This window comes from Gymnodraco acuticeps, unplaced genomic scaffold (genome assembly GCF_902827175.1).
Source record: "Gymnodraco acuticeps unplaced genomic scaffold, fGymAcu1.1, whole genome shotgun sequence".
Taxonomy (NCBI): Eukaryota; Metazoa; Chordata; class Actinopteri; order Perciformes; family Bathydraconidae; genus Gymnodraco; species Gymnodraco acuticeps.
In genome coordinates, this window is record NW_022992351.1 from 1,419,121 (window position 1) to 1,433,591 (window position 14,471).

General features: G+C 38.5%; 1 protein-coding gene and 1 long non-coding RNA gene across 2 annotated transcripts; both read right to left on the bottom strand.

The window, feature by feature from the left end:
* Positions 1–2,790: 2,790 nt before the first annotated feature.
* LOC117541719 lies at positions 2,791–3,829 on the bottom strand. The gene is made up of 4 exons (XR_004568339.1): positions 3,772–3,829; positions 3,649–3,675; positions 3,380–3,402; positions 2,791–3,130 (listed from the first exon to the last, which is right to left on the bottom strand). It is a non-coding gene; the product is annotated as an uncharacterized LOC117541719 (long non-coding RNA).
* Positions 3,830–4,868: 1,039 nt separating this feature from the next.
* pa2g4b (proliferation-associated 2G4, b) lies at positions 4,869–11,021 on the bottom strand. The gene is made up of 13 exons (XM_034209049.1): positions 10,752–11,021; positions 8,787–8,915; positions 8,599–8,704; positions 8,416–8,485; positions 8,218–8,310; positions 8,062–8,125; positions 7,874–7,952; positions 7,701–7,779; positions 7,478–7,611; positions 7,284–7,378; positions 6,112–6,239; positions 5,968–6,021; positions 4,869–5,858 (listed from the first exon to the last, which is right to left on the bottom strand). The coding sequence occupies exons 1-13, from the start codon at positions 10,837–10,839 to the stop codon at positions 5,799–5,801; spliced, it is 1,179 nt and encodes a 392-aa protein (XP_034064940.1). The 5' UTR covers positions 10,840–11,021; the 3' UTR covers positions 4,869–5,798.
* Between the last annotated feature and the right edge of the window lie 3,450 nt (positions 11,022–14,471).

The following is a 14,471-nucleotide window of genomic DNA, read 5'->3' on the forward strand; positions in this document are numbered from 1 at the left end:
GTTGTTGATATAGTAAACCTCCAAACTGGTATGACTGTGTTTTGTCTCTGCTTGGCAGCTGACTGTGTTCATAAAACATATTGGCTATCTGGCCCCCTTAGTCTTTTTAAACTTCCAAATCGGACAGGAGCGTTGTTTACAACTACAATTTATACAATATGTATGTTGGCAGTAAACTGGTCAGTGATTACATTACATTGCATTTAGCTGACGCTTTTATCCAAAGCGACTTACAATAAGTACATTCGACCAGGAAGACACAACCTTGAAGAAAACAGAATCATATAAGTACATCAGGTTTCATAGAGCCAAACATTTCAAGTGCTACTCAACTGGCTTTAAATAAGCCAGTCCTTTATTAGTATATAAGTGCTTTGTTAGCAGTTATTTGTTAGTAATTCTATCGCTCGAGGTGGAGTCGAAAGAGATGAGTTTTCAGTCTGCGCCGGTAGATGTGCAGGCTTTCTGCTGTCCTGATGTCAATGGGGAGCTCATTCCACCATTTTGGAGCCAGGATAGCAAACCCACGTGTTTTTGCTGATGGGAACTTGGGTCCCCCTCGCAGCGAGGGTGCAGCGAGTCGTTTGGCTGATGCAGAGCGTAGTGCACGCGTCACAGAAGTGATCTATCTGTAAAATGCCAATTGTTTGAGAATATGTTCTTATGCTTTCACATTATTAGTTTAGTTTCTATTTTCTGCAGTATCATCATGACTCACTGGACTGTTTGATAGAAATCTGTAGCAATCACAAAAACGCCCCAAAGCGCACAGAAGACAACTATAACACACATTTCACGTGTTAGGCTACAACAAGGAACAACCATTATCATTGCATCTCAATAATGAAACAGTTCTAATGAAAACAGCTGTTTTGTTCTCTACAAGCAGCAGTAGCAGTCACAGCATGATGTGTTTTTCTGTGATGTTGAAATAATACATATACAAAAATGAAACACAGGGCAAAGTTCAAGAACAGGTCTGATTCGTATTTTCCAATAAGTCTTTACATGGACATGATTTACATGGACAACGTTGCAAATGTATTAAGGGCAGCAAGAAAAAACTGTTAATTTGATAGACAAAATAATTTATATCCCTATGAATCAATAGGGACTCAGTACATTGTATGAATGTACAACAATTAGTTACTACTTTTCATGAAATAGCTAGCATTCCAGTTATCAATACTTTCATGCTTATTTATAGGCTAAAACCTTTCCCTCATGTAACAAGCATCCTGTATTTACCAATGTGTTGAGTGAAGTAAGAGCTATATAGTGAAACTGCAAGACAGCATATTTAAAGAGGATATAGGCCTACTCTTACAGCTAATTTCTGGGCACATACAAGAGAAAACTCACTGGTCAACAACAACTGAGTGTTTTCAGAAGCTGCAGTTGCAAACTCAGCTGAGGCTATCTGAAGTGAGGATATTTGGATACCATTGAAGTACACATAGAAAGTAAGGCTATAAGAAGCTATATTTAATAATTAATGTTAAGTGTTTACTTGGCCATGCTGCCTCAAGACAACAGGTTTGTCATCTGTTGAACAGGCCTGTAAAAATCACTAACTTAAATTACATTCTGCCTTGAGTGATCGAGAAGATGTAAGCAGTGTTGAGTCTGTGCTCTTTGTGTTATAATCCTATATGCTCCACTTTTTAGGTCACTGCTAAGAGACAGGATCTCTTGGAGCTTGGCCAGCACACACTTTCATTAACACCACCTTAGCAAATGAGAAAACACAAGGGTCGTAAATCTAATTACAGCTACAGATGATATTGTGCATCAGTCATTTATACCTGAAAGGACAAGTCATGTCCTGTTTTGAAACTGTGTTTTCCGTTATAGAAAATGCAGTACTTACTTCTGCATTAATAGGGGAAGCATGTCTCCATCAAACATGATGTAGTACATATTAGTGTACTAAAGAAATCAGAATTCTCTTCACAGTTCATGTAAAAGAGAATCAGTTAGTAAAAGAAAAGAAATTCAATCCGTTTTTTTAAGGTTATTCCAGTAACAGCCTGATTCGTTTCACCTTGGCTCAGGACAGGATGAATGATTGGACTGCCTTCAAAGTTAAATACAATATTGGAGTAGTTTTTCCTTTGACTGAGCCTCATAAAAAGGTTAAAGCATTCGCACACCCACTCGAGGAATAAGATGTGGGTAGAATCTGAAATGCTTTTAAGAAATTCACCCACAGCTTTCCATCAGATACCATTTTTGCATATTCAACTGCCTAGAACTATATTTTGTGGTTGAAATGATGCACCACTCATAAGAGGATCCATTACTAATACAAGACCATTTTGTTTACCCAAGGATGTTTTGACAACTTTAACCGTTTCATTGAAGCAGTTGGTCACTTGTTGCCAATATGACTTTTTCTTTGTGATTTCAAAACACTTTTAACCATCACATGGACAGGCACTGCCGTGTCTGAACTCTACACATCTAAGCATTTGGAATAGTTATCCAACACATATACCGCATCAGAGATTAAACAACCCATATGTTTATAAAGTTATTAACTTGAGTTACCTCTGCACCACTAAAGTGATGGACACAATAAATCCATACTTAACCCACTGGGACAATTATTAAATTAGTTAATTTGAGCACATTTTGATCCTTTAAGATTTTAAACAGTACTTCTCAATATTTACACTGTAGTGAGTCTACTTTTAAGCAAATATCAAAGTACTACTATAGATTATAGGAACACCTGGGAAAGGCACCTCCCTTGAAAACAAACAGCTAGTAAAAACCAAGATCTGCTAGTTATTTAGAAACCAAAACCTTTAATCACAGTATAAACAAAAGTTGAGGAATTAAGAACAATGAGTCCAGAATGTCCCCGAGGAAAAGCCTGTTATCCAGCAAGTCTTCAATCAGCGCTCCAGCATGTGTCAGCTGCTGCAGCTCCTCGGCCTCGTGTTGGGATGGGCTCCTGTTGTTAGGATGAGCCCAACTGACAGACTTCACACCGGGAGGGTCCTGGCCTGGGTCTTCAGCTGCTGCTCACCGGGCTGCTTGTTTCACCACATGTGCTGCCACAGCCATGGCGGAGAAAACAGCCTACTTGGACCTCTGCCTCATCTTCCTCCTTTTACGCTTCAGTCTGAAAAAGGTTTACAAGAGGCAATGAGACTAAAATCTTTCAACATATTGTAACTTGTATTTGGTATACTTGATGTGTATTTTGCAAATTGTCTTATTTTTACTCTAACTTTTTGCATACTTGTTAATTAATGTTAAGCGATCTTTAGCTCTTTAGTTGCTGCAATATAAATGTCGCCTCTGTGGGACGAACAAAGGTATTTTGATTCAGATACCATTGCATTAAAAAACATGCGCCATTAAGTCTTACCTGCGCATGCGCTTCTTCCTCCACTGTAAAAAAAGAAAGAAAGACGACGTTAAATGACTTGGTTAAATTATGTGCATTTTCTTAAAAGACAAGCACATGTTTGTAACGGCTGTTCAACTACACATACAAATGGCATAATACAATTGTTACAACTAAACGCATGTGAGAACGCCGTGCTGGGCCGTCGACATGCTCAAACTGGCTAGCTCGCTAATGTTAGCATCACCAGGAACAATGATTATTTAATCATACAGACATGAAGTACAAACCTTAGCTCTCATGCCGAGATGAGAAGACTGAAAAGAGAAGGAAACATGTGAAGGATTAGTTGGATTGATTCAAAAACACCATGATTCACATGGATTGTGATCAGCAGCTAAGGTCTCACTTACCGAACGCTAGGGAACCGTCTGCAGGAAGACCGTCAAAACATGGCGACGTCCTTTTTATAGTGGTTTTCATACGTCATCTTAATGTGACCGCGGGAAAATATGGGAAATGTAGTTTTCTGGAAAGGAAAATACTAGGTACGTGAAGCCAGCGCCATATAGATAGTTATAATAAAATATAATATAAAGTTATATTATAATTCTATTATACAGCTCTGCGTCAAGCCATAGCTGTAGCCTTTTATGTGATTTGGATGTATATTGACCTGATCGACCCAGTTTATATGTTATTTCTTCATAACTTTGTACTGTGCACTATGTAAAATAATACATTATTAAAAATAAAAATAAACTAGGACGTATTTTATATTAATAGATTTTTTAATGGTGATTAGTAATACTATATTGATTCAAATATATTGTCTTTAGGGCCCTAGCTAGCATTTATAACAGTCATGTCGTATTTTTTACATTTAAACTGTGTTGTGTGTGTGTTTGAATGTCTTTTTATACACGTTTCTGTATTTTTAGGCATAGTATGCTCCTACAGACCAACAAGAAACTAAATACTGATGCTTCTGAATTTGTTCCACCCTAAATATTTTTCCTGCCAGTGGTGAAGGATTTAACAGAACATTTACAAAAAGTAAATTAAGTTTTGAATCAAAAAAACAATATGAATATAGCTTTAGTTTCATCATAACCTCAGTAAGTCTTAAAATACATTCTACAGACTTTTCTCATACCAACAGTGTGTTTGTAGTACACAAGTTAATGCTGGTTGTTAAACTGCTGTTTTCTATCAAGTTCCTGATTCAGATTTTAAAGTTTAGGATTTATAATCACAAAATGATCTAAGAATACCTAATTATGCCGTATATATGGTCATATTCCCCAATAACGTGTTCATAATAGATGATTCCTTATTTATTTCATAACCCTTTTTACTCTGTACCAATCTTATGGTTTATGACTGATTTATGCAATGAAATAGGATTCATATTATTTGAGGGTTGATCATTAGTATTCAAAATCATAAAAAACACATTTTTCATCAGCATAAGGTGAATACACGCAGTCCAAAGACACAACTACACAAATGATGTCAGGTGGCTTTTTAATGTCTCCAAAAATAGTCTCTGAAACTAGGATTTGTTTTACAAAATCATCCATATATCATCAGGTATGGAGTTCCTATGTAAACACAGACTCGATGGTGGCACCAGAAAACGGAATGCTGAACCCTTGGCAGGAGTTAGACCATCCACAACTGAGAAATATTTTCTTGTTAAATTGCTCAACTACAAGGTCTTCAGTTGTCAGTTTGAGAAATTGTTAGCAGAGTAACCTACAGTTTATTCCTAGTAGAGTACACAATGTACTAGAGTAGACGGACTAAGCAAGAGCAATATAAATGCGGTAATTAATGTGACTAATGTCAATCAATAATGATGTCATGCTTAAAACTTCATGGTTCAAGACAGGTGTTACACATTTCTGCCCACAACAAGTTAACACTCATTTCAAAAAGGCATGTCTTCAGTTTTAGGACCTCAAGGAATTTATCCAAATGCCACACAAAATACACTGACACAGAATTGTGCATTCATCATCCTTGGCCGCTCTGTCAAACTCATTTTATTTTCCATCTTTCACTACAGTTATGTGGAGAAAGGGACGAAGGCTCAAGGAGAGTCGAATTGTTAAAATGTTCCAGTGACTATTATGTCCTTTCACAAAACATCCTCTTTTGTAGCAGAATTATCCACTGTTAAGAGGAGAGGCTGTCTCAAGGACAATGAGATTTACTAGGGATGTACAAGTGTGTGTGTGTGTGTGTGTGTGTGTGTGTGTGTGTGTGTGTGTGTTATAGGTGGAGTGACAGAATTTAGGAGCAGCATCATCCCAGACTGACATCAGTTAGATTCAGAGGTATTCACAGCGGCTATGCCCGCAAGTGCCTCAGACAGCTGGGACAGAATGATTCATGACGTCTGTTCTTTGGGTCATCACATGTCTGCTAGACACATTTATTCTGCAGCTTCGGTCTCCATTGCCTGTCCGGTTGCAGTCTCAACAGTCTTTGTAGCCTTTAAAAAAAAAGAAGAAGAAAAAGATACAGATATTAACAATGATTGAAATTTAATAAAAAGGAAAACATTTGGAGCAAGTATTTTTTGATGCTGCCCTGTAACTCACCTTCTTTTTCTTCTTCTTCTGAGTCTTGCGGCTGGCTGAGCTTTGAAGCAAAGTCTTAAAATGAAAAAAACAAAACAACAATGACTCTCATATCCTCAAACAAAACATCAACACATGATGGCTTTGAGATGTAGCACATTTTACCTTCAGCTCTTCGTCCTGAACCTCATGCTCAGACTTGTAGAGGTCTGGGTCAAAGAGGCTGTTTGTGATTCGCAGAGGTCCATTGGCCATGAGCAGCACGGTGAACTTGAACTGGGCAACAAATTCACCTGGACAAAGAAGGGATTGAAAGTTGCATTAAACGGTCTGACTCAAGTTTAGAAATCAAAATGTTACAGTTCACAGGGCAAAATAAGACATGGACACAATTGTACAGATATCTCTAGAACAGACTCTACAGTCAATGCCTTCATCCTACAGGTACTGTCAGGCTCGAGACTACGGTCACTGCGGAGAAGTCTTCTGCATCCCAAACCCATTTTCCATTGACATGACACGAGGAAAACACCCTGTTCTTCCCTGATAATGCTACATTTTGAACAACAAATATTAAAAGAATACACTAGTGCTGTTAGAATAAAATGAAATCTTATTTATTATGACTTTTCTTCTAACTGCATATCAGAAGAGACAGGTAGAGTCTTATCAACACTGCCAATCAGAAGGATGTATGAATATGCTTCTCTTAAATTCAAATTCTTTCATTTAAAAACTGCAAATGACTTCATTCTTTTGCAGAATGACAATAATGAAGCAAACTCTTTCAATGTCATGTAGTTGTGCTGCTACAGGTACCAATGACATAGAAATACAATATAATACAGTCTGACAGTTTGAGGACACCCCTATACTTTATTTTCCATGGGACAGAAAATGCTTTGTCTACATGATAACAAATTGAATATATTTTCTTTTGGACAATATGTCTGACGATTGAAGAAGTCACCTTGGGCTGAGAGAAATTCTTTTGGACGCTTTCACCATTTGATGGGCAATTCTATTTATCAACAAAAAATGTCCTAAATGGAAGTCTTAATATGAACTGATGTTTCCCTAAACAGGATGCCATTTTCTATTTATTTGGAGGCCATATATCAGAGGATCGAATTCTGTGTATGGACCACTAGTTGCTCAAAGCCAGAAGGTTAAGCAAATAATAAATCACAATGGCCGACAGATTTAAGTATAAGAATATCTTCCAAAGATTTCCGAAGAAACGTTCAGACTTCACTTCATTTTGTTCCCATATAAACAAACGTATACGATTGTTCTTCAACTAAGCCCTTAATTACAGCCCTTCTTGTTCCCCTCACCTTCTTTCTCATGCAGCACGTTGAAAGGCTGCAGAAGCTCATGTTTGGCACACTCCACCACACCCAACCTGGCCTTGCCTTCATCCTCAAAAGCTCTGGTGATGCAAACAAAGAAAATAATGAGTGGGTGAAACTTCTGTTTTTTAAAAGAAAAATTCAAGTGAAATAATTGATGTTTAGTTTTAAGAAGCTACCTCAGAGTGAACGGCATTGTATCGAAGCGCCTCTCCATCTCACTGAAGAATGTTCGAGATGTCTTCATCTTTAAGCCGTACACCTTGTTGGGGTCTCGTTTGTAGACGGTGGTCCTCTGACCTCCATCCCTTGCCTATGTTGCAAAACATTATATTAGATATGCTTTTAAGAAATTGTAAAAATGAAGAGAAACAAATCACATCACACCAAGTTTCCTCTCACCTTTCCCTCTCCAGTGCTGATGAGCACATCCACTGCATATACCTCATGCACTTCAAACTCAGCCTTCTCATGGTCCTTTCTACAAAAACAAAGGGACAAAATCATCAACTGTTAAAAACACCCATCCGGTTCAATGTTAGGTTAGACAGGAAGTAGTGGTTGAGTGAACTCACTTTTGCTGGTCTGTTGGGTTTTGGATGATTGTTTTCTCCCCATCGATCACATGTTGTTTGAGCTGATGGGACAGCATCCCTGCACACATTGAAGGAATATGCTGAGTCGAGCTGGTCAAATTACATTCGGAAATGTATACCATTGGAATCACAAGGGTTGAAGGTGCCAAATGTTCATAAACACCCACCTTCAATAGGGGAGCACTTAAATGACTTCGCAATCTTGTTCCAGGCGTCTGTGACCTGGGAGTTCTGATGGAAGAGAGGAAATAATATTTATTAGATGAATAAAAAAAAAAGTCATGGTGTTGCTTTTGTCAGTGGTCATGGCGGGTGAGTTTTACCTTGTTTCCTGGCTTGACAAGACGAATAGCAGCCTCAGCACACAGGTGCGCCGCGATCAGAACGTCAGCCTTGCGTCCAGTCAGTGGGGTTTCCTGAAGCGACACAAAAGGAACGTTTATTAGTTAGACATAAGAGGTTACGTAGCAAAGTTTTACTAGCCATTAATGGTGTCCTATAATTCAACACTGGCGACAAACCTTGGTCACTCCAACAACGAAGCTGTGAGCCACATTTGAGATGAAGCCATCAACGTGCACACCCAGATCACTGTGTACAAACAGAACAGGAAAACATGAGCCAGAGAAAGTATCTGCAAACCAAATATAATCTATCGTGTATCTAGTTCACAGGATGGATAAGGGAAACATTTTGTAGCTTACATTTTGACAACGTCTCCGTCCTTCAGTATGACATCAGGGTCACTCTTCAGAGGGGAGTGATGGCATACGGTGTTGTTAACCGACACACAAGTAGGAAAAGCACTTCCTGCGAGAGAGAGAAAGAGGGTGAATGAGGAGTGCTGACAGAGACATTGATGATGACTGATGAACTGAAACAATAGGCATACCTTTCTTCATGTCTTTCTCCTTCTTGAAGATCTTCCCCGTTTCTGCCATGACAAAGGCATCTCCCTTTTGGCACAGGCTGAGAACAGAGACTCCAGGCAGAGCTGCCTCGACCACTGTCTTCAGAGCCTCTGCAGGACGAGAGAGAAAAAGGAGCCATGATGAAGTAAAAATGGTAGGTCAGTAAGCGAGTACATATGGGCTGCAGCTGATGATTATTTGCCTTATTGTTTATTTGAATGATTATGTTTGGGGCAGTTGATTCATATTTTTGTTCCACAAAACATAATTTATGAAATTTCCAAGAAGATTTTCTAAAAGTTGATTCGCCTAACCCTCAGTTCTAAACAATATATTTTCTGTTTATTTCTTTGATGAATCCCTAATCATTCCAGCAGTATTAAACAGGCTCACACACTGTGGAAACATAGCACGGTTAGTTAAAAGAAGGCTCTTGCTCACTGTTCAAGGTTCAATTAATGGCTTGTCCACAGCATTAGAGCATCATTACACTGAACAACTAAACTGGAGTAACGTCAAGTAGAAAACAAACATCTGACAGATTGTCTGACAGCTCACACACATACATGGTAAATTAGATGTCTTAACCTCAGATAAGTAGGTCAGCTGTGATAAATGTCAATACAAAATCACAAGGACACAGTCATTTATGCAACACTGATGTAAAGACCCTACAGAATGAATCTCCACAACCTAGCAGAGGTCCAAGGACAGACTGGGAATGAAAACCGACTGTCACTAAAAATGTATACTGAGCCACATGATTTTCTTTCCGTAAAGATCAGGATAATTGGAACATTGAATATTTTAAGGCTAAAGTTAAGTGTTTCCCTAGCAACACAAATAAATTATCCGACATTAGTTTAGTTCAGATTAACTGTGGCTAACACGTGGAGGTTTTACTATAGGTGTATTTAAATGGCACGAAGGTCAGCTGTTCATTAGACTGTTGGCTTGCCAAACAAAGACTGTAGAGCAGCCGACAGATGTGAGTATTTCAGTGTTAAGATGTGCAATGTGAAAAGGCGTGTTTTAACATGCCTTTTAACTGGATTAATCAAATGTAAAAATGTTATATTTGTGTTTTGAATGCTAAAAAAAAATCATGAAATATTGATATGCCTTAAACTATAAATGCAAAAGACTGATGCTTTTAGGTTTGTTAGATTAAGATTGTAATCACATACAAAACAACTTCAAGGTAAACTATTTATTCCACACTAATGATGTTGTGTGCATACACGTGGTCTGAAAACACTATTTGTTTGAACCACAAGCAATAACAGCATGTTTAGCAACGTTTGCGATTCATGTTGGTTACTAAAAATGTACAATGTGATTTAGTTCAATACGTAATTTTAGTTGGACACGCAGTAGTGGGTATTTAACTCACGCTAGATTATACTACTTACTTCTGACTTTAAATGACACCGTATAAAACAACAAGATTTACAGTTTCTCAAGTTACATAACACTTATATATATATATCTCAGTTTGAAAGCCCTGTATGTTTAAATTAAAATGTCGGCTACTCAGTATTTGAAACAAGCCCATATTGTTGTTCAATTGTATACTTGTCATTGTTATCCGTTACGTTAGCAGTCGAAGCTAGCTAACGTTTGCTAGTGATGTAGCTAAGCCACATAGCTGCTCAGCTAGCTCACCAGGCTAAATTGACAGCAATGGGTCCTTTAACAAATATGGGCTATGTTAAATAAAAACTCGACCTAACATTACAAGCTATAACAAGCGTTATGCTGTATTGATATTAAAACAAGGCCCGCTATCTAATATGATCTGCAGTTGGTACTGATGCGGCACATGGCACAGCAGCTGCCTGGGTATGACTAGCCAACACTGCTAGCTAACACTGCTAGCTAACATCACACGGGTCCTGATACTTATGGACAGTCAAAACGGTGCGTTAAAGCTGCATTTCACTCACGATTCGCAATCTCGGCCCCCATCTTATACTTGGTGACCACCAAGTCATCAGCGATGGTCTGCTCCTGTGAATCGTCATCTCCAGACATGTTGGCAGTGTTGTCTGCGAAGTCAAGAGTAACTTTTTGCCCGGCGGTTGTCAGTCAGTCACAGTACGGACCACGCTGCTCTCCGATCGGCCCGCCCGACTCCAGCAGCACAGCTCTAGATCCCGCCTGCTGCCCAAGACACACTTTACGGTCAAGATAGTTCACGGCATAGCAGCGTCTTCGTCGTCGTGTTACACCCGAAAAAGGCAAGGGTGATATTTTAAATATTTCACATCATCTGTGTTTAAAATTAAACTATGGACAAGTATTCATAGCCAACATCAAAGTATGCTCACTAATAACTGTTAATGTCTTCATTCTGGCTATGGCAATCTTTGCTAAGCACTTACTCACATGAGTCACTTAATTCCTATGCTATGGAAGAAGCAACATTGACTGAAAAGCTGATAATGTGTTACAGTATGTATGTACATGTTCTTTCAATCAATCAATCAATCAATCAATGTTTATTTATATAGCCCAATATCACAAATGTTACATTTGTCACAGTGGACTTCACAGTTTGTACAGAATATCAGTATGACAATACGACACCCTCTGTCCTTAGACCCTCACATCGTACAAGGAAAAACTTCCGGAGAAAACCCACAGTTTAAAGGGAAACATTTGAGAAACCTCAGGGAGAGCAACAGAGGAGGGATCCCTCTCACAGGACGGACAGGTGTGCAATAGATGCCGTGTGTAAATTGAAAAGATAATACATTTACAACATAGCCTAGGTAGTCCAAATGTTTGGAAATGCATGTGTCTATAATAATAAGATGAATCCACGAGGATATCCATCCAGGACTCATTATCATTACACCTGGGTAAAACAGAGTCCATTCTCTTCGGTTCGAAACATAATCTCAGCAAATCCGACGACTTCTCAGTTGCAGTGGGCGACATTATTGTCACAAGTAAGAAGGAAATTACATACCTAGGATCTATTCTTGAGGCAAACCTCTCCTGTGATAAAATGGCATCCAATGTAATAAAAAAAGTCAATCAAAGAACTAGATTCCTATACCGGATCTCCTCTCTGGTAAACAAAAACACCCTGAATACTCTGGCAGGAGCACTCATTCAAGGGTACTATGACTATGCTTGCACGTCATGGTACCATAGCACCTCCAAGGCGCTAAAAATAAAACTTCAAACATCGCAAAAATAAACTGGTCAGACTACTGCTTGACCTTTCATCTAGAACCCACCTCACCTCTGCCCACTTTGACAACCTAGGATGGCTTAGAGTAGACGACAGAGTACAGCTACTTGCAATGGGCCTGGTCTACAAGATCCACTACACCTCTATGGTACCCATGTACATGCTCAAGTGAGAAAATGGGCACTTCCCATAATCATTTATAAAAAAACGTTTTAAAAGTTAAATATAGTTGCACATCTCTGACTTACTGACCAATTTATTTGAATACCCTCACACTCACGCAATTGTTTAATACTCAACAGAATTCTACAAAATAATCAGCTAACACAGAGACAATGGTCTTCTTTAGTATTCACAATGCACAAGAGCAGACAACAAACTAGTAAAATTAATAGTTATTAAATGAGCAGACAACAATCAAAATTATGAAGTTACTGTTTAAGGACATTTCAGGCAAAAAGATCGTTTTGTCATGCTTTCTTTCACTCTAATGGAAAGAAAACTTCCAAGAAACACATATAAATGGTGTTCGTTTTACTACCATGTCTGAATTAATCTATAGATTTAAAGATAATCTGCATTTTTAAACATAACATTTTCGGGGAAAATACTGACTTGACGTAAGTAACTATCTGGGGAAGTTGTGAGGTGATGTGTTTTTTTGTTCTATCCTTTTCACCTGCAATGCCTTGGTAACTGCATGCAAATTGGTGCATTTTAATTAAGCATATAGTTAACGCCTAATTTGCATATCGATGTGGCGATTGTGATGACGTTATTAGATACACATTTTACTGTATTCACTTTAAGTGTCTCCCCTTAAGTAGGCCTACAGTACATTAGCCTGTATGCCCATGATACATTGCCTTAGCTCAACCTTGAGCTATCCATTAGATAGTAGCCTACCTTAGTTAACTATATTTGTTATTGTCTTTTAGCTAATTAGCTGTAAACTCGAGGCACTGGCAGTTTAGTAATTTGATCATCACCAGTCACCTTCAAAATAAGCCAATAAAAGCCGGCATAACATGGGACAGTAAAGTGGGAAGTGCTGCTATCTGTCTGTCTGAAGGGACTGCCAATGTCCGCACCGTTGTGGAGACGTGGAGGGAGGGAGGGAGGGAGAGCTACGGAACTTCACATTCTAATCTCCCGATCTGATATTTTAATTTTGTATTCAATCAATATTGTTGGAAAGGGAAACTGTGCGCGAACAGCAGTAGATATATATTAATTTCTAAAGATTTAAAAAAGGGGGGGGGGGGAGGGCACTTTCTCCGGAGGAAGAAAAAGGGCAGGGGCTCAAGCCCACTTTGATGTCTATGTGTGCACGTGCCTGATTCGGAACATGAGAGTACACAGGTACAGACAGAGAGAAGGAAGAAGTAAGGTGTCCCCCGACAGTCTAAGCCTAGCAAAACTAGGGGCTGAATCTAATCAGCCCTAACTATAAGCTTTATCAAAAAGGAAGGTCTTAAGCGCACTCTTAAAAACGGATAGGGTGTCTGCCGCCCGAACACAAACTGGAAGCTGATTCCACAAATGTGGAGCTTGATAAGAAAAGGCTCTGGCTCCCATTGTACTTTTAGAGACTCTAGGAACAACCAACAACCCTGCATTCTTGGAACGCAATGCCCTAGTAGGACAGTATAGGGTATAATGAGATGGCGCCTGCCCATTAAGGGCTTTGTAGGCGAGAAGAATACTTTTAAATGCTATCCTGTGTTCTATAGGGAGCCAGTGTAAGGCAGCCAGAACAGGAGTAATGTGGTCCCTTTTCCTAACTCTGGTTAGTACACGTGCTGGAGCATTTTGAATCAGCTGAAGGGATTTAACTGACTTCTTGGTACACCTTGATAATAAAGAGTTACAATAATCCAGCCTTGAAGTAACAAATGCATGGACTAGTTTTTCTGCATCGTTTTGAGGCAAGATATGCCTGATTTTTTAGCTTTTGATTAATATGTTTATTTATGATTCTTAGAGATTTATATGTGTGTTTATGATTCCAAGACACTTATGTTTTAGTTTATTATTTTAATGATTTACACTAATATTGACCTGTTCCCTATTTATCAAAACAATGACATTGTTATAATTAATGTGAGAAAAAATCAGAATATATAAAAAAGGAAAGATCCCATTTAAAATAAATGGAAAAAGGCAGCACTGAACTCTCACTTCACCGATCATCTTTTGTCCTCCGACCAATCGCGCGTGAGTGTGTAACTGCGTTCACATCAGGTTCACATCCCTCCACCTCATTTTCTGCTGTTATCTGTATCACAAATACCTCTGTATCCTCTGTACATATTCAGAGCACATGTGTAAAAATCATTATTCTATTTTTAATACATGATAATGATTTAAAAAAGTAAATATAATATAATGTATTATATACAAATATAAATATGTCCGATGTTTGTATTGATTTACTACTCACACAATGAAATGACACAGTTTA

Excerpts from the sequence above, each read along its gene's own strand:
- pa2g4b (XM_034209049.1), bottom strand. The coding sequence starts at position 10,839 with ATGTCTGGAGATGACGATTCACAGGAGCAGACCATCGCTGATGACTTG. Across the intron at positions 8,311-8,415 it reads TCGTTGTTGGAGTGACCAAG|GAAACCCCACTGACTGGACG; the intron begins GTTTGTCGCCAG and ends GTGTCGCTTCAG. Across the intron at positions 6,022-6,111 it reads TTCAGGACGAAGAGCTGAAG|ACTTTGCTTCAAAGCTCAGC; the intron begins GTAAAATGTGCT and ends TTTCATTTTAAG.